This window comes from Triturus cristatus, chromosome 6 (genome assembly GCF_964204655.1).
Source record: "Triturus cristatus chromosome 6, aTriCri1.1, whole genome shotgun sequence".
NCBI classification, from domain to species: domain Eukaryota; kingdom Metazoa; phylum Chordata; class Amphibia; order Caudata; family Salamandridae; genus Triturus; species Triturus cristatus.
The window spans coordinates 1,859,060,056-1,859,082,635 of record NC_140589.1 but is presented as its reverse complement, the minus strand read 5'-3'; the positions used below and the strand labels follow the sequence as shown (position 1 = coordinate 1,859,082,635).

Here is a 22,580-nt window from a genome sequence, read left to right as displayed (position 1 = left end):
AATTTAGCATTTCAAAGGCACTACCCTATCTCTTAGCCTATACTTCTCTCAATATATCCTCTGGCCCAACCTTCTGACTCATCTCAAACTTCTTTCTACTACTCTTTCCAATGCACTACCCTATCTCTCACCCTATACATCTATCAATATATCCTCTACATCCACTCTCTCCTTTATCCCAAACCCCATACCACTGCTATGATCCCAAAATAACCCTTTCTAGACTCTCTCCTACTCTACCCCTACTTGCATTATCTGACACCTCTTTTTTAATATACCGATCCCCCAAAACAAACCTTTATAAACTCTCCCCTCTGACTCTTCCCCTCAAAAACCCCTTTTTACTCATCCAAAAGCCTCCTCCTACTGCTATGACCCCAAATAAAATCGCACTCTTCTGTCCCTCCACTATCCTTATCAATCAAAATAACTGACTAACATGTTCACTTCTCAATTTCCATATTCCACTATACTAATTCACCACTAATCCTTTATGTATTAGTGCCTGGGACATTGCATGAGTACATGTGTTCTTACAAATTCGCCATGCACTCTCCTTGCGACACTCTAACCCTCCAGTTACTACCCGTGTACTCATGCAATGGCCCAGGCACTAACTCATGCAGTGCTTTAATCCCAAGAGCACTACCCTTGCAGTCCAGCAATCCCTCTGTCACTCCTTGTGCACTCTTCCAATCACTCTGCCAGCACCATATTCTTATCTAATCGCTCTGCCAAAACCCCAGCACTAATAAATTAACCATGCAGTCTCCTTGCAGCACTCTAATCATCCAGTCAGTACGCATGTACTCATGCAATGGCCAAGGCACTAACTCATACAGTGCTAAAATCTCTAGAGCACTACCCATGGAGTCCAGCAATCCCCCTGTCACTCCCTGAGCAGTCTTCCAATCACCCTGCCAGCACCATGTCCTTATCCAATCACTCTGCCAAAACACAAGCATTTATAAATTCACCGTGCTCTCTCCTTGCAGTGCTCTAATCATCCAGTCATGCACTGGTACAATCCTCTGTGCACTACCCATGCAGACCTCTAACCAGCTACACAGCACTGATTCACTACTGCAATTACCCAGGTAGGACCCATGCAGTCCAACCATCGCCCTGTCACTACCCATGTACTCCTCCAATCACCCAGCCAGCACCACGTACTTATCCAATCACTATCCTAAAATCCAAGCACTTATAAAATCACCATGCACTCTCCTTGCAGCACTCTAATCATCCACTCACTACTCATGTACTCATGCAATGACCCAGGCATTAACTCATGGCAAATACAGAGGAGGTCATGCTAATCACAGGGGAACCCCAACACATAGTGTTCCCTAGTGTATGTAGGTGTTTTCACTGTAATCTAAGTGTCTTTTAGCATAGCACTGGCTCTAGGCCTGGTTAGTCGGAGTCAGTTACCACCAGTACCCATCAGCAAAAGGTTGGGGGCATAGGAGGACTTATTGCTCCTCTGTTGGTTCTTTCTGCACATCTCTGGCTTCTTCCTGCACTTTTCGTCGTCTTTCTGGACTTCTGTAGCCTCTTTCTGCATTTGTCTTGCTTCTTTCTGCGCTTTTCTTCCTCTTTCTTCACATGTCACACCTTTGTAGGCAAAGTTGGAAATTAGTATTTAAAAAACCATTGAAATTCACTAAAAAAAACATAGGTTTCAGGCACGTTATAGTTAGAAATTAGCATTTAAAAAACCATTGAAATTCACTGAAAAAAACATAGGTTTCAGAGATGTTATAGTTAGAAATTAGCATTTAAAAAAACCTTCGAAATTCACTGAAAATAACACAGGTTTCAGGGACTTTATAGTTAGTTGGACATTTCACTCGTACAAAACCAGAGAAATGCGGCCGTTATAGTTAGTTCAGCTAACTATAACTCGTGCCCCCGCAATGCACTGCTGATGATGTCACATATTACATCATTCGTGACATGGTCAGTGACATCACTGATGACATCAATAATTACATCTCACATGACATCACTGATGACATCATCCATGTGATAATCTGATGCACCTTCATACAGACTAACATTTTAGAAACCATAGACACACCAATACCAGTTAGTACATAACCACTCACCAATTCCTTGGTCTACAAACACATCTACTCATTCACCCATACAGCACTCATACATGCAGTCAATCATCAATACTGCAATATCATATGCACTCACATATCTATACAGACACTCACACACTGCCACTCATCAATAGAGTTACTCACACACCCAGTCAGTCATGCAAACAATCAATCACATTCCCATTTACTCACCTATGCAGTTATACACATACCATCTCACTTATTCAAACATATACTAACACATACTTACACTCTTATACAACAACTAATACAAGCACACACTGATCCATACAGCCACTCTCACAATCACTCGCTCTCACATATAGTCATTTATACACTCCAACACTCACATATACTGCCTTTCACATATGCAGTTACTCACACATGTACCACTGAGGCATCCATTCACTCACCAACACACCCATACACACACTCACCCACCCATACAGCCCTTCACAGATGCACTCTTGAACCATACACCCAGTGAATCATCCACTCACACATCTATGCACAGAGTCACACCCCCACCCTTCCACATAGACACTCAGGCACCCATACAGTAACCTGCACTTTAGATGTACTTCCTTATAAATAGTACATACGGATAAATATTTTTAGAGCTAAGATATATTAAAAATCTCAATCTGTATAAATATACTCCTTTATATACATTGACGAGGATAGTTCTTAATGTACATATCTGTGGAAGTTATGTGTTATAAAATATTTAAGAAATGCTTTGATGATTTTTTGAATCGAATAAAGATTTTTTGAATGAATGAATTGTCATATCATCCTGCTCCTTCAGTTGCCCCATCGCATTGATGCTACCAGAGGGCTGATGCTTACAAGAATGGATTTCTGCAATGTATTCTATACTTGAGCGTAGATAAAGAGATATTGAAATTCCAGAGACTGCGAAATGAAGCAATCAAACTCTGTTTCAACCATAAGAAATACTCCTTGAACACCCTGTCCTCCAAGTCCTGTATTTGGTTCCAGTTGCAAACGTTGCTGCAAAGTTTAGTGGGGTGAACTGGTCCAAAATATCTTCAGTCAATGTTCTTAGTGTGTTGCACTCCAACACATATGGTACAATAAAACAATATAATCCTAATTGTTCAGGCCAAATTTTACTTAAAATCCTGCAGAGCAAAATCTCTCCTTTTCGTAGGAGCCCAGCTCATAAACTCACTGTGCCGTAAATCCTATGACCTTGCATGGCTCCATTCAGAAAATATCTGCCATCACCAGCTTAAGTGACACCACCTGCCATTGTTTTCTATCAAAGAAAGCATGTTTTCATACCTCATCGGCAAAGTGGTATACTGAGCATGGCGGGCGGCATGTGTTATTATGTATGTATTGTATACCATAATCGACCGATTTGAGGGATTTTTAAATGTTGTATTTACTGAAGCATAACTAACTTTTATCTATGTTTTTTCAGTGAACGTTTGATTTTTTTGGCCTGTGTTCACTAGCTGTGTTTCATTCCTTCAGCAATGCCCAGAAGGGGATGGTTGCAGGCTCTGACTCACCGCCGTTTAGCAAACAACACCCCTTGTACACAGTGTTTTGCCATGTGCTAAAGGAATTGGTAACAGAACCTGGCCTTCTGCCACATCCTATGCCTAACCCTCTATAAATAAAGGGCCAGGACCCTTTTTGACAATATCCTTAAATTTAACCCAATTTGTCTGATCTGTATAAAATTAGGTTTTTTGCACTGGCCTTAATTTGGTACCTTTCTGCCAAATTTCATGCTGATTAATCAACCTGCACCAAAGGTGTTATTGAATGAAATTTGTATTGGTACCCAATTATCTTTTACCCCACCCTTTGTCTGATCTGCTCAACACTTTCTAACAGAACTTTAGTACCAAATTATTAAAGCATGAACCCTTCTTTGACCCACCCATTCATGCAGATGTGCCCCCTTACTCTTGATGGACCTACATGAGTATTCCAATGAATACTATGAGTAATCTAAAATTGGCAATCTCTACCAAATTTTGTTGAGATTCGTTAAGCAGCACCAAAGTTATTAGCAAATCAAAAATATTGTGGCTCCCCTTTTAAGCATCCACCCATTGGATCTGTGTATAAGCAGACTGCCTGCGCTAGGTATAACTTGCTAAATGCTATTCATATTTCATATAGTTGAAAGGAAATAAAATGAAAAGGAAAATTAAGTGAAAATAAGTTTTGTAAAGCGCTCAATTGCTTAGGGGCATCTTTGCACTGATAGCACAACAGAACTGAAGGGAGATTAGGACACCTGGTTATGGAGGTAAGAATTGATGAGCCAGGTTTTAAGATTCTTTCTAAGAACTGAGAGGGATGGACTGGTCTTTAAGTGGAGGGGTAGAGCATTCCACCGTTTGGTTGTACCATACACAAAATATCTTCCTTTCCAACAAGTTCTTCTAAACTTGGATACTTTAATCACAGGAGTGCCATGGCCCTGCTGATTTTATTAATTATTAAACAGCGTCCAGTCCTGGTTCCAGTGGAAGTTGTACAAAGTAAACAGGGCTCAATAAAATACTGCTGGCCTTCTTTTCTTGACTCATTTGGCAGAGGTCCCAAAAGCAGTGCCAGGGGCCAGAAGGGTTAGCTCCATGCTGTGTAGCTGAAAGTCCTGGTGCAGTAACCCTCTGCGGTCTTAATCATCATTTCAACAGTCCTGACCCCCTCAATATGTCCCCCCTCACAGGAGTACTAGGCTCTGATGGAGGACTCCTTTTAGCAACTGTATAAAGGTCTTATTTTCATCAGGATTATATTCATAAATACCCTTAAATGTTGTTTATGTAATCACTGACATTTAATTCACATGCAAATCCCTTCAGGCATTTCCAAAGTTTGTCACTGTTCTCAAACATCTCTTCTGTCTCTAACAAAATGAGAAAACAGTGAAGGAAACCGGTTTTGCTGGAAGTGTCTGTAATGCTGCAGCTTGTGACTTGGATGGTTTTAAACCATCCTTGGCAGGTGTCCAGTCAGTCCTTGCCAGCATCATCCCTCCCTCCCCCCTCCTCCTCCTGTGCTATCCTATACATTCCAGTCACAGGAGCAGCAGGGGCTCAGATATCACTGTCCATGCCATGATGAAGGTTGCAGCCGCCATCTTGCTCCTGGCCGCCCTCCTTGGGCTCTGCATGATGCCTGCGGTGGAGGGAGAGGACTCTCCTGATTGTGAGTGCTCAGGAATCAGATTTTCAGGCCTTTCAGTTTCTAGATGAAAACTTCACCCGAGGGATCAAAGTTGTATCTTTTTCTGGAGAATCACTGCATAATGTAGTGAATAGTGTTGTGTTGTGATAAAGGCAGGTGAGTCTGCATAGAGTTGGAGGCATTTGAGTTGTGAGAGTGGGAAAGCCCAGTACGGGATACAGAGCTCTTGAGGATGTCATGTGTAAGGCACAGTGTCAATGTTCAGGATCTGCCTCATGCACTTGAAATGAGCAGTTTATCCATGACTCTCAAAAGGCACTGGATACAGGTTTCAGGAAGTCAAGGGTGAAAAATTGGCTTTCAAAAGTTCATTCTCACTTGGAAAGTTTTGCAGCCTCTTGCCCAAGCAGCTCATCTAGTCTGGATTTTTGCTTTGCATTCTGAGACTTTATTTCCTGTTTGTTCCTTTAGAAAATAAGGGATACACTACAAATCCCAGAATGCAAAGCCAAAGCCAAATTCAAAAGGATGAGCTATTTACAATGGACCTGCAAACCTTGAAAATTCTGTATATGGAGTATTGGGGAAGTGTAAGACTGAACCTTCTTTTTCAGGTACATTGACCACTTGTCACTAAACAGGACAAAATAAAAGGACCCAGCTACTTGTTGTGACCCTTATCAGATCTAAGGGAAGTGGGGCATTCTAGCAAGCACGTCAAGGGAGCAATGCTCCTTAGAGGAGATCTGAGCTTCTTGGAGAAATGTCTGTTTGAATAGTGTATTAACAAATGGGGCTAAATATTGCATTTTACAGCACTGTATTCTCAAATGCATTTGGTCTAAAAGCCACACATTTGAGGGCTGTTCTGAAACGAATGTCCCAAATTATTCTAATACTTCAGGATTTGACACAGTACCCAGGAGTATTATTTCTGCACAGCAGCACATCATGTGTTGGAAAGTCCCATGGACACACTGGATGTACAGAGCCTTTTACAGGGTTGAAAATTTAATTTCCATTGTACCTAATGCAAAGCAATGCCTTAAAGTGCAAGGTAGGAACAACCTGATAAAATGTGACCCCATTAATGACTGGCTGAGGCTGGTGGATTCTTAGGTTAGCAGCATTCCTACAGCCCTCGGTCTGTTCCTGGTATGTTCTGGGAGCGCTTCAGCTGCCTAGGGACTTTCCAACTGGTCCTGTGGATGCCAAAGGGCACCAGAGTCTAATTCAAAATTGGATGTTGCGTTACAATGTGTGAATATTTTTGGGATTTGAGGGTCATGCATCTTCTAGCCTAGACTAGAAGTGTGTGATGCTTCTTGGGGGCACATGGTGTTTCTGGATACTGCAGTACTTGAATAAATACAGTAAGCTCTATCAGATGCAAGTGCATAGACTATGATGGTGGGACATGACGTTGTGAACACGTTGATCGCCAAGTGTAGCATACTTGTGCTGTGCTGCATGCATGCAAATTTCACCATCAAAATATGAGGCACTCAAATATCACACTCTATTCAGCCACCTCAGTTCTATTAGACATGTAAAAAACTTCTAATAAGCACATGTTTAGACTGTGAGGTTGACCCTGCAGTTTTTGTTGCAATGCGGACTGTGGAATTTTTCAGAGAGATGCAGCTAAACAGTGAAATACAAAAAGAAAGGTTTCAACTTCTCGTATTTGACACAAACTAACATAATCCAAGGCCATCCTGGGCCCACAACGGCCTAGTGGGAGAGGGCCTCTATCTAGTGGGAAAGGAATGCTCTAATATTAACAGTGCACTCAGTACAGAAAAAAACCTAAATGAAGAAACAAAAGTCAGATGAGGGCATTTATCGGAATTGGACGAGATCAGTTTCGATCAGCCTAAAATGGCGCCTGAAAAGAAAACGGTACAGCGAATGCTAACTTACATGCGGCACTGCGTAAGCATAAACAGTTTCTATTCTAATAGACCCTCCTTTTAGCATGAGCTAAAACATTTTCCAACGGCAACAAAAGGAAACAAAACTATAAACAATAATAATAAATCACATTAATAAACAGATATGAGCACTCCATACCATCAGAAAGTGAAACAACAAGGGAGGAATTCTCTAATATTTCCTCATAGATATTCATAAGATCCTCAATATCCTTCTGAATCATTATAGCGGCGTTTGTGTCATGAATTGATATCTTCTGTTTAGATGTGAGAATAGTGGCACAGTATGAGCAGCAGAAGGGAAGACACTAAATAAGAGCACAGCAAAGTACCGATATCATAATAGGATAAATCACTTTTTCAAGAATCCAGCCCCAGTTACCAAAAAGAGACCAAATCCAATTCCCACTTTCCATTCCTTTGACGTATTCAAGGATATCTAAAATGTGTTTAGTAATATTCTTTTTCATATTTCTAATCCCGACCACACACTGATTGCCCACTACCGTGCATACACCACCACTCTTAGCTAGAATAAAATCAACTGCATATTTGGTCTGTTCAGAATATATTCGCATACTCTCCAACTGAGTGGTGATGTCACGCAAAGCTGCTACTGTGGTATTTGATACAATTTGCAGCTTGCATCCAAATTATTTTCTAGCTTGCTCACCCCTGGCCAAGGAGGTACCACCCAAGGTGAAAATAGAAGAAAGGATATATCCAAAAGTGATCCCATTACTATAATTATTGACCTCTATATCAGTCACTCCCTCACAGAATTCTTTTGTCAGAGTCCTTTTAACCCATCGAATGTTAGGCTTGGCATATTTACCAAGTACACATTAGGGCAATACCATTCCAAGAGCTACATCATCTATACCAGTATGAACATTAGAATACGTCCTATTAGACAAAAAGAAAAACCCCGGGTGTGCATAAATCGTTCCCCATAATCCACTGCTGCAGACCTGGAGTTCATTCCAAAAGTACTTGGATCCTCGTCATTTACCAAGGGGTTCGTTTTTTTATACAACATTATTCCTGATAAATTTATATATAGTGAAGTATCAATCCTTTTCACGATGGGGCAACAAGCAGGATAATAACCGGCCTCTCAGGCAACTATCAATTCCTTGTAATGCCAAACCACCAATGTGACATTCTGTTTTTCCATATAAAAATTGTCACAATATGTATTGTTATCACAACCTGAATAACCCATTCCCAGTGTCTTTCTATGATATAGACATGGCCCCGGATAATCAAAACCAAACACTCCTTTCACTGCTGTGAACTGAGGTGGCCGAGTATAAGTATAATTTACAAGTGACAATGGATATGCAGTCCACAAACTAGTGAAAGATTGGGTGGGGTAATAAGCTGTCCCCTCCCGAAGAACCTCTTATGTGTTTCTAAAAATATATTACTCAGGGCTGTTCTTTTATTTATTTTCGGGGAGGTAACCTTACCCTTATTGTGCAAAGGCACACTATGATCATTTTTCCAAATCCATGTAACCCCACACAGTATTATTATCAGCAAGGCCAAAAGAACAACACGTATTATTCTGCATTTCCGTGTCCACCCCACATTATGCTGTGCAACAAGAACCATCCGCTGTTCCTCTTCAGCAAACTTCCTACCAAAGGGATGCATAATGTAATGAATCAAAACATAAAAAAGACAATTAAAAAAAATATACAAATTCCCAGTGTCCGTCAGAGCCTCACTGGTACAGGCTCCTATTGTCCATCAATAGGTTGGTGCTCTTGAGAAACAGCGGTGGAACTTGTCCTGTCCTAAGCTCTTTTAATCTATCCCACGTCGATAAAGATGGTATACCTTCAAGGTATACTTCTGCTCTCCCTAGCTAATGTTCAAACAATAAAGTCAAATTGAACACAAAATTTCCACTAAATTCAGTTAATTCCGTTGGTAGTGTGACTCAGTACTACCTATCTTGCACAGTTCATCCCTAATCTTTCTTCTTTTTGGACTCAAGCCCCAGGCACCGTGTGATCAATAAACAAAACTCCTGAATAGCTCGTATTTCTGGGGGGACATCCTCATTCAAAACATCATCGTTCTCCTTATCTGCCTGTGTCCAGGTCAACTGGTCATCAGTAACAGGAATAAACCGGGGCACCGCTCACACTCGGTGTCGCCAATGCCCTCTTTGACCCACTGGTCGTATAATAACAGCAAAGCAATCTTTTGGCAGTGGTTGGCAGGCACCCAGTTCTTTCGACCAGTAACCTTTTCAGCTGTCCGTGTCACCAACAGAACCTGTTTAGGACCTTTCCAGCGCAGCTTTAAACTTTTCTTCCGCTGAAAGTTCCTTACTATAATAAAATCTCCAGGCTGAATGTCCTGGCCGGGCCCCTCTGGTACCGAAGGTAGGGACTCCCGCACCTGCTGGTGAATAGAATTTAAACTTCCTGTTAACTGGCCAAGATGATCAAGCATCACAGGATATTCAATATCTGAGTGTTTACGAGGACGTGGGATGTCCCAGACATTCGCCGGGCGTCCGATCATGACCTCATAAGGTGACTATCCTGGTCTAGAATGAGCTGTGTTCTTGTTAACAGAAGAGATAATGGTAGAGCATCTGGCCATTTCAACCCTGTGGTCTTCTGAAATTTTTCAAATTTCAGTTTGAAAGTACCATTGTACTTCTCAACTAAACCTGCTGACTGTGGATGATTAGCAGCATTAAATTTCTGTTTAACATGCACACCTTAACAAATCAATTTGATCACATTCCCATTAAAATGACTTCCGTTGTCACTCCAGATAATTCGGGGGAAGCCGAAATGAGGAAAGTACTCTTTAAGGAGTACCATCACAGTCGTAATAGCCATATTATCTTTAGTGGGCTAGGCCTCAACCCATTTACTGAACGCATATACAACCACCAAAACGTATATAAGATTATTATATCTCTCTAATTCAATATACTCCCTTTGGAAGACTTCAAAAGGAAAAGTAGGTGGTGCACAATTACCAGGTGGTGTAGGGGTACCCTTCCTTATATTATGCATCATACATACCATGCAGTATTTCACCAAATGCTCAGCTGTCTTGGAGATGTTATCATTATGCCATACAGGGGCTAACAATTTACAAATGCATTTTGCACTAATATGATCTGGACCATGTACCATTGTAACCACGGGAAGAACGTATGCATCCGGCAACATCCATTTCTGTTCTCCAGATTCATCAATCCAATACATTTCCTCATTTAACTGTTCTGTACTCTCCTGCCGTTTCAGTAATTCTTCTATTGTGGCTTCACTAGGTAACTCCTTCACACTCTCAAGGGTATTTCAACAACAAAACAACCTTGGGAACCCATCTAGCTGGACCTGCGACAAACATACGTTTCATTTTACTTCGGGCCGTTTCCTTAGCTACCTGATCTGCAAAAGCATTTCCTCTACCCACATCATCAATAACCTTTCTATGGGTGCTGCACTTGATTATTGCCAATTTCTTGGGGAGCGTTAAAGCAGATGCCCAGAGTCACCCAAAATTACGCGCGACCCAGAATGCGTACTGGCTGTCAGAAAAAATATTGACAATCAGTCCCTCACTTAATTTACAAGCTCGGCTAAAGGCAGCAAGCACAGCAGCTTGAGCTGAATGATAGGGGACCCGTGATGTTTCTATCACCGTCTGCAAGCTGCAGTAGTGGTGCTATGTGGAAATTTCAAACAAGAGCCATTGACATATAGATCCCCTAGAGGGTCAGATAAGGGAACATCAGTCAGGTCTAACCGTCCTTTCGTTTCTTCTTCCGTCCGTTAAATACAGTCATGTTTGTCGACTGCATCATTCTCAGAAGGGAGGGGTAGCAACTTGGCTGGGTTCAGAGTGGCACATCTTGTGATTGTAATATGCTTAGCAAACAATGTTAATTCATAGCCAGTAAGATGTGCTGCGTCTTAGTCTTGTTCAAAAGTGTATCCTCAGCATGGGGTACCAAAACTGTGAAGTAAGTATCAAGTACGAGTCCGAGTGACTGTGTAATTGAAGGGGCCACAGCTGCACTGGCTCTCAAACAACTCAGGAGGGCTCTTGCGACAGGGTCAAGCACAGCGGAAAAGTAAGTGCAAGGTCTCTGTTTGTCCCCAAACATTTGTGTCAAGACAGAAAGCGCGCAACCAGCCATTTCATGAACATAAAGCACAAACGGTTTGTGATAATTCGGTGTGCCAAGCACCGGAGCCGAACAAAGCGCAGTTTTTAATTGCTGAAAAGACTGCTGGCATTCGGGCATCCAAGGAAAAGGCTCATGCACTGCTTTCGTTGTTAATACAAGCTAAGGTTTGATTAGTAAAGAGTAGTTTGGGATCCACTGGAGACAGTAGAAAGTAATACCTATCAAAGCAGTACATCTTTCTGAGTTGTGGAATGTGCATTTTAACAATAATACTTATATGCTCAGGGGTCAACCTCCTACCCTCCTTCGACAGTAGGGGACCGAGGTAGGTGACCTCCTGTTGAATATTGAAATATCGAAATAGAAACCTTATGTCCCTGGCTGTTGTGCTACACCTCTCCCATGAGTATCAGAAGCAATTAACAAGTCATCAACATACTGCACTAATACATTACCTGGAGAAAGCGAAAGTGAATCCAACTGACTTTTTAATGCCAGACTATATATACTAGGACTCTCCGTATAGCCTTGAGGAGCACGACAAAATCTAAAGCTTTCGCCGGTTAGTATGCATCCAAACAAATACCTACTGTCTGGGTGGATAGGAATACAAACAAATGCATTTTTCAGATCAATAACAGAAAAGAACTTAGCAGTAGATGGAATCATCGTTAAAAGGGTTGTGATATCAGGAACAACTGGAAACTGCAGAACTACAATTTTATTAACCGCTCGCAAATCAATCACAAAGAGGTAAACATCATCAGCAGCAATCAGGGATCCCGAAGGAGTCCTCTTAAGGACCAGGAGAATAGTACTATTACAAATGTTGTCACACATTTCTTCAACTCCTCCTGTTCGTATCAAATCCAGAATAATCTGAAGAAGAGCCCGTTCTCCTGCTTGTGGTATCTTATACTGAGGAATGTGGGTTAGAACAGCATTATCTTTAACTTCTATAGAAACTGGTGGTACATGCAACAGACCCACATATGTACCACCTGTAGCCCATAGCGTGGGTGGTACCTGAGCAAATTCAACTGGAAGGGACGCATCCTGAGACAAACACTGCCTAGTTCTCACATCCAGACCCATAATAAATATAAACACCTGCAGGGGAGCAATAAATAGTAGCATGCAATTTCTTCAACTGATCCAAACCAATCAGATTTTTACCACAATTAGATGTTAACAAGAATGGAGATTCCGCAGTGAAAGGACCAACAGTCAATGCAAGGGGTCGTGAAATGGGGCTTACAACAGGTACATATGAAAAACCTACTGAGACATTATTGTGGCCAGAAATAGACGCCCCGGGGACCATATGTCGAGAAGCAGAACTCTTTGTCGCACCTGTGTCTACCAAAAATTCATTAGTGGAGCCTTACAAATCCACTAGGACATAAGGACCACGCTTATCCACTGGTATCTGAACTGGTCCCTCACCCTCTCCCTGGCTGTAAGACATACCTGTCACATCATCTATATAATAATTTTCATGATAATACTGTCCATCTCTCACGGTCATCGAAATAAATATTATCAGAACTGCCCACCAGAGCAGCAACATTCTGATTCCTATGTGTCCCATGGCCCCTAACACCAAAACCTCTTCCTCTGGGGGATGAACCTTCTGGAAAAGTACAGGGCACTGGCTATGCCAATGTCCTTCCTCCTTTCAATACACACACTGATTCTGCCCCAAAGATGTTGTTGAAGGCTGCCTAGTATGTGGCAGTTGTCGAGGAGGACCTCCTCATCCCCTATTATTTCCCCTAAATGCTTGCTGCAACAACACCTTCTTCTTAAGATCCTTATGTTTCTTGTCAGTTTTATTCTTTGCCTCCAGATCCCGATGTTCATAATATTGGGCCATATTCAAAATAATAAAGGGAAAAGACAGAGACCATGTACTTTCAGACGCCTGAAAATGAGTCATTATTTTCAGGAAGAAGATTAGTAACAAACAAACAAACTCCTCCCTCCGTGGACATATCCTGTAAACTATAATCCAACAACGTGTCTTTAAACCGAGTAAAGAACTCAGACACACTCTCATCCTTCTTTTGTCGACGAGCCGTCACCCCGTCAATCTGTCCCAACTTACCTGCTTAGGTGGAATAAGTGTGTACATATATGTAATGATACAACCAGGCAAAGCAAGTATCTCAGCTCAGGGTTTATCTCCTGGCTTCCTTTCCTGATCCTATCCTTTGATCACATCCCACGTACCACCTAATCCTGCAACATGATCTTGAGTATGCACCTGTCTCCAAATATCAATCGGAAGGACCTTTTGGCTAAGCGTGTCTGCACAATGACTACTGGTTCCACCTTTCACTGTGAGGCTCTTGCTCGATTCTTCCTGGAAAAGGTCGAAAACATTTATAGGACGTTCCCCTGTACAGGGCCTCCGGCAGAGCCTCCGACCAACATCTATGGTGGTACCACCTTGCACGTTTGGCCCTCGCTGACATTAGAGGAGTTTGACCTCTTGGCCCTGCAGGTTAAATCAGGGTCCCCCGCTGATCCCCTTACAGCGACGCTCTTTAGAGAGCAGTCGTTTGTGGGACGGGCCGTGGTTCATTCCCTCATTAACATCTCGTTGGAATCGAGCACGGTACCCGCTAGTTGGAAGCGGGCAGTGGTTTCTCCCATCCTGAAGAAGCCGTCCCTGGATCCAGATAAACCTGAAAATTATAGGCCCATCTCCTTACTTCCGTGGCCGACTAAAGTGTTGGAGGCCCACGTCAACAAAGTTCTTTCTGCCCACCTTATCCATGCTAACATCTTGGATCCCACCCAGAATGGGTTCCGTGCTGGTCACAGCACGGAGACCGCCCTCCTCTCCATGGCTGAACATCTTCGCACGGTGATGGATGCGGGACAGACAGCAGCGCTCGTCTTATTGGACTTGAGCGCCGCGTTTGATACTGTTTCGCATCCTATCCTGTTGCATCGCCTGGAGGAGATCGGGCTGGGTGGACCTGCCCTCCAGTGGTTCCGGTCTTTTCTTGACGATCGGTTCTTTAGTGTTGCCGTTCCACCGTTCCAGTCCCAATTCCATCCTTTGAAACAGGGGGTGCCGCAAGGATCCTCGCTGAGTCCCACGTTGTTTAATCTATACGTGAGACCGCTGGCTGAGGTCGTCAAGCATTGGGGCATGACCATGGTCTCATATGCTGACGACACCCAGCTAGCGGTTACGATCAGCGGGGATGCCGACCGGGATGCCCCCAGGTTTCAGAGTGGACTTAGGGCGGTGGCGAGCTGGATGAGGAACAACTGTCTCCAGCTCAACGCCAAGAAAACAGAGATCATGATCGTGGGTAAGAGATCGGAGCTATGGGGGGACAGGTGGTGGCCTATGGAGCTGGGGCCGGCCCCCCGTCCGGTCACGGAATTAAAGAACTTAGGAGTATGGATGGATCCCTCCCTCAGCTATGTTGGCCATACGAAGAAAATTGCGGCCTGTTGCTTTGGTATCTTACGGTCGCTTCGCCCCGTTTTGAAGTTCTTTGACCATCGCACCAGGCAGCTTATCGTCCAGGCGACAGTGTTATCGCGCCTGGACTATGCCAGCTCTCTTCTGGTAGGGTCCAATGTGGCCGAGGTCACCCGCCTCCAACGTGTCCAGAACTCTGCGGCGAGAGCTATTGTTGGCCTACCCCGTTCTTGTTCTGCCTCCAGCACATTGAGATCACTGCACTGGCTGCCTATTCGCGCCAGAATCCAGTTTAAAGTGCTGTGTATGGCGTTCAAGATTTTGAGGGGGGTAGGCCCTTCTATTCTTGCGGATCTTCTGTCCTGGTATGTGCCCACTCGGCCCCTGAGATCCTTGGGTCAGGCACTTACTGTGATCCCCAGATACAGGCTGTGTCGGGTTGGCGGCCGCTCTTTCCGGGTCAGAGCAGCTGAGCTCTGGAACTCCCTTCCCCCAGAGTTGCGCCTACTAGATGATCTTTTAGTTTTCCGTAAAGCCCTAAAAACCTTTCTGTTTTAATATAAAATTTTTCCTCTGTTCTGTTGTGTTTTCTGTGGTGTTGCATTTTTACCTGCCGTGCGCCTGGACGCCCCTTTGCTGGGGCAGCAGTGCGCATTACAAATGTATGTAACATAACATAACATGACAAGAAGGCCCAAAAACATGTCAATATCAGCAAGAGTCATTACAGTAGAAGAAGCAGCCTCTGGTAATTCCTTTTTTTTTTTTTTTTTAAATATCTTTATTCAGTTTTTTAACAACAGATTTTACGCCCTCCACCCCATCCCCCTCCCTCCAGGTCAAACAAGTATACATACCGTTATTTACACAAAACTACATTAACAAAAAAAAAATGGAAAAAAAAAATTGATACATTCGTACACCCAGATCTGGTTGCACATTAACCCTAAAATTCATTCCGTATTATCTTGGGATTGACACCATTCTGTTAGAGGGGTCCACATTTTTAAACCTCTTTTCCGTCGCCTACTGCCCTTTCGTTTATAGATGGCGATTTCAATATTTGAGATGGCGAGAAATCTGGCTAACCATTGTTGGAAAGTCGGGCAGTAGCATCCAGCCACGATGACGCAATACACAACCTGAAAACATCCATCGCTATGAAAATAAGTTCATGTCCTATTCTAGCGTGTCCAGGGTCTGTTGCCCCTAATAGAATAACACCGCTGGATAAAACTATTGTGTTATGCACCACTGTAGATAGGAATTTCCCTATCTCTTGTTTGACAGATGTTAAACCTTCACAGGTGGGGAAAATGTGTGTACAATCAGCATTGTAAAGCATACATCTAGGACAACATGTACTCTTACCACTTCACCATTTGGCTATTTTGTCCGGTGGATAATACAGAAAAAAACAAGTTTTGAAAAATTGTGCTTGGAGTTTGGTTGACATTAAGATTGTTTGCAACACTTCATAAGCATAATGAAACTCCTCATTTGAAATTTCTGCTTTCTCTAGCCATTTCTGCGAAATTTTCTCCATGTCATCTGGAAACATAACATTAATGCGTGAATAAATACCCCCAATTGTGTTTTTTGTGCCAGATAAAAGTATTTCTACTAGATTCACTTTTTCAATCCCCCCCTCCTGCCTATCTTCCGTGACAAAAAATTTCTAATTTGAAGGTACTTGAAGAAGTCCCGCCAATCTAATCCAAATTTGTTTTTTAATTCTTCAAAGGAACAAATCCCGACAGAGGAAAAGAGGCAACCTATCTGAACAATTCCTGCCGCGTGCCACTTATGTATATAACTATCATTAAAAATTTCTGGCAGTTCTGGGTTATTCTTTAAGGGGGTATAACAAGACAGTCTCCCTATACCAAGCATTTTCCTGATGGTCTTCCAAACCTTGAATCCACTAAATAGTGTTTTAAATGTAACTTTTTTGTGATAGCTGTCGTGCAAATGTCTCCACCAGTATCCTCTGCTCTCTCTACCTAACAATAATTGAAAAATAGAAGGTGTATAGGTCTCTCCCAGCATCCCTTCCCAGTTATTCCGGAGTAGCTCAACACTGTACAATAGCACAGTTGCCCAATAATATGCCTTCAAGTTTGGAAGAGCTAGTCCACTTCGATCCTTCTGAAGAGTAAGAAACTTATAGGCCCGGCGAGGTTGTGAGTATGCCCAGAGAAAAATAGAAAACATCCATTGTATAAACTTGAGCCAGGATGAGGAAAATTCTAGGCAAATAGCTCTAAACATATACAGAATTTGGGGAAAAAAGACCATTTTAATTGCATTCACTCTTCCAATGATAGAGAGGTGTAAATTGTCAAGACGTTGGAGATCTTTCTGCATTGCAACAATTATTGGTCTCAGATTTATATTAACCAAATTATCAAGATCGGCTGTAATACAGACTCCTAAATAAGTAGCCTGTTCCACAACTCGAGCATCCCTAAACCCACTTTTCTTATTTAAAACAATCTGAGTTTTCCCCTGATTAAGTGCATAGCCAGACACATCTCCGAATTGCTTGGCCTCTCTCTCGATAGAAATCATAGTCATGCTTGGATCGGATGTCACGATAGCGATGTCATCAGCATAGGCCAGTGATTTGGTGGGATACCCCTGTGACATTATAGGTTTAATATCTTCGTCCTCTTCCAATCGCTGAATAAAGGGATCTATATAAATTGCGAAGAGCAACAGCGAGCAAGGACAACCCTGCCGTGTTCCCTGCGATATTATCAATTCTTCGGTTAAACTACCATTAACCATCACTACGGTAATTCCTTATAATAGGCAGTGGGATTTTTCCTAGGTACGGGCAAAGTAGTCTTAAGAGCTAAAACCTCACTTCTTTCCATGGAGTATAAACCCATTGTTCCTGAAAGCGGGCAGCTACGGCTGGTCTGGTGACCGTTCAGTTCCGAACCGTCAACTCAGGAATTTCTGGATGATATATTGGGTGCACTTCATGCATAGGAAACTGAGTTATTTGAGTAGGACTCCTATCATACAACCAACCTCTATAAGATACTATAGTAGTAACATCACCGAAAACTTGTCCCGGTTCTGAGTCAGTAACATAAACGTGATCTCTAATATCAAATAGTATTTTAAAGTATATCTGGGGAGCTTCTGACCCAATGTGGTTATGCCACAGATCAATCAATGTGGCAGACATATGTTGAAGAGCAAGCTGTTGTGTAAAGGGCTCAAAATCGCGTATAGCTAGCCAAATATCCTCTACCCCATAAACTGCATTACGAGCCCACTGCATTGCCTGATTGGCTATTGTCCTTCAATCACCCAAAAGAGTCCCTGCTCGGGTGCCAACTGAAGGAAGTGACCCGTTTAGTGCCACCTAGGTCAAACTAATAACCGTTTATTCATCTACACTCAAAGCGGAGCCCAATCTGCCCAGTCGCTAGGAGTCCTACAGAGGGAACTGAAATTGACAAGCATAAAGTGTACGTTTCGTAGTCAAGCAGAAACACTCCCACAGTGGAAATTTCCAGAAAGATGCAGCTAAATAGTGAAATACAAAAAAAATGTTTCAACTTTTCGTATCTGACACAAACTAACATAATCCAAGGTCGTTCCATACTATGCCTGGCATGGACTAGTGGGAGAGGGCCTCTATCTAGTGGGAAAGGTATGCGTTAATATGAACTGTGCACTCATTACTGAAACAAAACCTAAATAAAGAAACGAAACTCAGAGGGGGGCATTTATCGGAACTGGACAGGATCAGTTTCGAACAGCCTAAAATGGCGCCTGACAAGAAAATGGTGCAGCAAATGCTAACTTACATGGAGCACTGCATAAGCATAAACAGTTTCTATTCTAACACCGCCACTCAAAGTCTGGCAAAAATGGAAGGGTCCTTCAGTTCCAGAGTATCCTGACTGCAACATGGTATAGCAACTGAACTTCTCAGGCTGTCATTGAGCCAGATAAAAATTTGCAGACACTGCCAGATTTAGCAGGCACACCTTTGGCTTCCTCAAAGCCACAAGGTCCTCCAGTTGGACTCCCACTGCCAGGCTCTCCCCTGACATTGTCTGACCGCTCGGGACCCATACTCGGCCCATATTGCTGCTGGTGCAGATATCCTCCCCCTGCCCAAGTCCATATCAATTAATTTTTAGCCAATAAGGATTCCACTGGTACCTGTCCCATTGCCTAGTTTTGGCCTGAAACTGACATTAGCCTGCAACAGGCCTGTGTCTCATTATGAAAACCCTAAGGCACAGCCAGTGATCAAGCAATACGATCCTCACCCTCTTTCTTTACTCCAGTTTTGCAAGGGGTGGGAGGCCCTATTTAGCTCAGACTCTGATGTGGTCCACAGCAAATCAAATGTCCTTCCTCAATGGCAGTATTGCCAGATGCTGATGGCCATATTCGGCTCAGATTCTGCTGTGGTTGTGGGCATATCAAATGTTCTTCACAACATTGATGATGACAAGAAGGCTGACAATTTGTTCCCCCCTCACTACTCTGAGGGCTAGAATTAGATACATCCCCAGTGTCAAAGTTGGACGTACAACCCTGCTCTCTGACAGAAGATAGAGTCCTCTTTGCTCTAGCAGTTTCAAGAGCATCAGAAGTGCCAGATTTGCAATTGCTCATACATGAACCAAAAGCAATTTAATGACTCAAATTCTTCATCCAGGTCCATTTAGCTAAATCTCTGTTACTTTTTAATGAGGCTGTCATGAACATTCTCATAGTCACGTGGTTTAAGTCGTGCTTGGCTCCTTTGGTCAGTCGAGCAATGGCAAGACAGCACAGACCAGTCCCTGGTGGCTATGACCTTCTGCTGAAGCAGTCAACCTCTGAAAGCCGTGGATACAACTATCAACAAATAACATCAATCGAAACTCCATCACTTGGAAAGGGAGTTGATGTGTATCAAAGCCGTTGTCAAGTAAAGGTTTTCCTCGGCTAACCTAGTGTTACAATCTTTGAATTCAGTGTGTCTTCTGAGCAGGCAAACCTATGCTTTAAGAGATATGGACAGCATGACGGGTATGATGCAGCAAAGTACTTGTGACATGTGCCCTTGGACACCACCGACTGAATAGTTGTGCTATTAGCAACAGTGTAGTGTTTAGAAAGCACAACTGGATGCGATCAATAGGGTTTTCAGGGGCTTTCCAAGCATTCCTCATGGACAAGGCCCTTTGATGGATTTATACAGATATAAGTATACAATATTACATATATATAATGAAAATCAGTTGGTATAAATTTGTTCAAGAGGTTTCAAGGGGTTCTTTTAACAACAAAATATACACATCCATACAACGCATTAGTTGTACCTATTTTCATGTAGCATATCTAAGATAGAAGGGTGCGTTCTACTCTTAATCAATGAACATTCCTGAAGTATATTCCTGTGGTGTAGGAATTTACCAATGATGACAAATCTATGGGAAAATAGTGGAATGTATATTAAAGTTTTAGTCTCCTATTGTACAATGGGCAAGACCATTCTCAGAAGTAAAAGTAGTAGACAGTTAATGTAGATGACCCCCATAAAAGGTTCTTCTAATGGGAGGATAAAAATAAGCTTAATTATTCTGCTACTTATGTTGTTACTATAGAAAAAGTCTTGACGCTACTTGTGAAACCGTGACTGAAACAAGGTTCCCATATTTCAAAGGGGGTCAAAACACATTTAATTTATCATGCTACCTATCAGCCTTTAAGTAGCACCTCATGTGAAAATGCAAACAAGACAGTGACTGTCCAGGATCACAAAAGTGCTGCACGACGGTCTGCACTCAGCAATGCACAAACATTACAACAGGTAATAGACATATACAATATATAGGAATTGGATCTCAAAGTGCTTGCCATGTCGGGCCCCTGCGGTTCAAGTATGCTAAATCCTAGAAAAGTGTTGCTGGGTTCCCATCGCGTGATTTGCTCTACCCTTTCTAAGCCATGGGTATGCAATCAGGTATTTTGAAGGTCATCAGAAGATGACCAAGAGCAACTTTGAGGGAGAGATCTATTTATTATTTTTGGCTTCTCCATCTCCAGTGTTTTCTGATTTTAGGAAATGTTGACAGAAACCAGCACTCTCAATCTGTGTCATATATCTACCAGAACAGGAGCAATTTTTCTTACTTTCTTATGCTGCTGTAACTGACTGTAAATGGGAAAGATTTTTAAATCCACTTCATTGATGTTTTTGTTACCACCACCCCTGCTGGTACATGGCTCTATGCATGTGTATTGTCTATATAGTTGTATTTAGATATCTCTGATATATGTCTATAGATAGAGTTTTCAGGGATATTATAATTAGGTTAGAATTTTAATCACACAGCACCATAGAAATTCAGCAGTTATAGTTATACTTATCTGAAGAAACTGTAACTTGTGTTGTTAAGTAACTTTAGGTCATGGGTTCTAGTTTCTTAACAGTAGTATACCTATAACACCTTAATTTATAAGGTTTTGTGAGTGTAAAACATGAATCTAACTATAACGTCCTTGTCACCTTTGTTTTTTTCATTGATTTTGTATTTGTGTTTACATAAAGTAAAATATAAATTGATCTGTGGGTACAGCGGATCCACAGAGGATCCGTGTCTCTAGATATGTAAAGATTTATTTATTTAATAACTTCAAACTACGTAACAGATTTACACCAAATTACAAGAAGTGTGCTTTATGGGCCAAAAGGTAGCTTTCTGCCAAATTTAGGGTAAATCCATTCAACGGTTCGGCTTGTAGCCATGTCTAAAAATTACAAAATACCCATAGACATTGAATGAGGAAAAACTGTTTTGGGACTCCCCCTTTTTCTGAACTCCCGCTTAACAAATCACCCAAAACTTTCCATGCAAAACTAGGCAAAGCGGGCACTTTTTCTAAACTTTCGTGAAGGTTCGTCAAAGAGTACCAAAGTTATTAGCAAAAGAAAAACTGCTTTGTCTATGGGAAAAGTTGATCGTAACTATAACTACCAACTGGCTATCCCCAGATGTAGCCACACTGTAGTTATAATTAGGGTGACCAGAGATAGGGATTTGGGGGATTTAGTCCCTCAATAACAACGGGGTGCAAAGAAAAAGGTGGGCCAGAGGGAGTGTGAAATCCAATGCATTTTACATAGTCTTTTGTTTTTTGTGCAGTGTGCAAACCGTCATTCAGACTTTTACAAAATGTGGCAAGATATGGTGCATAGATGATTCTGTAGGGTATGGGAGGTAAGTAGGGTAAGTATTTTTTAAGTTTTAACTGTTTAAAACTTAGTGATATCTGTGATATTACCAAGGTATATATTGATAACAAGCCATTAGCTTAGGCTAATGACTGCCTTTACAAAAGTTAAAGGCAGCTATTTTGTTTTCAGCTCCTATTTGCCTGTGTTCTGCTTTACACCTTTCAAGCACTGTAAGCATTATTATTGATATTTTTCCCATACCTATCACCACTTTAGTAAAATGGTAATAGGTAGGCAAAAAGTATTATACGTTTATAAATATTTGTTTTAAATACGAAGTACAAAAAAAAGTATTAAAAAAATCCAAATACAAAAATTCAAAATACACTTTAGGACAGTATATTTTATAAATATATTGTGCTAAAGTGTATTTTCAAATTTTTACACATTTAATTATTCACAAAAATGTGTAAAGAGTAGAGCGATAATTACTTAAAATTACTGCACAACTTAAAAAAAGCACATCACTATACGCTTG

General features: G+C 41.9%; 1 protein-coding gene across 2 annotated transcripts in view; it reads left to right on the top strand.

Moving 5' to 3' along the window:
* The first annotated feature begins 5,192 nt into the window (after positions 1 to 5,192).
* LOC146822211 (uncharacterized) overlaps positions 5,193 to 22,580 on the top strand; it is a 154,244-nt gene continuing 136,856 nt past the window's right edge. For both annotated transcript variants that reach the window (XM_085613362.1, XM_085613360.1), the window contains exon 1: positions 5,193 to 5,312. In XM_085613362.1, the coding sequence (XP_085469488.1) occupies positions 5,222 to 5,312 (91 nt within the window). In that variant the 5' untranslated portion in view covers positions 5,193 to 5,221. The remainder of the gene's footprint in view (positions 5,313 to 22,580) is intronic.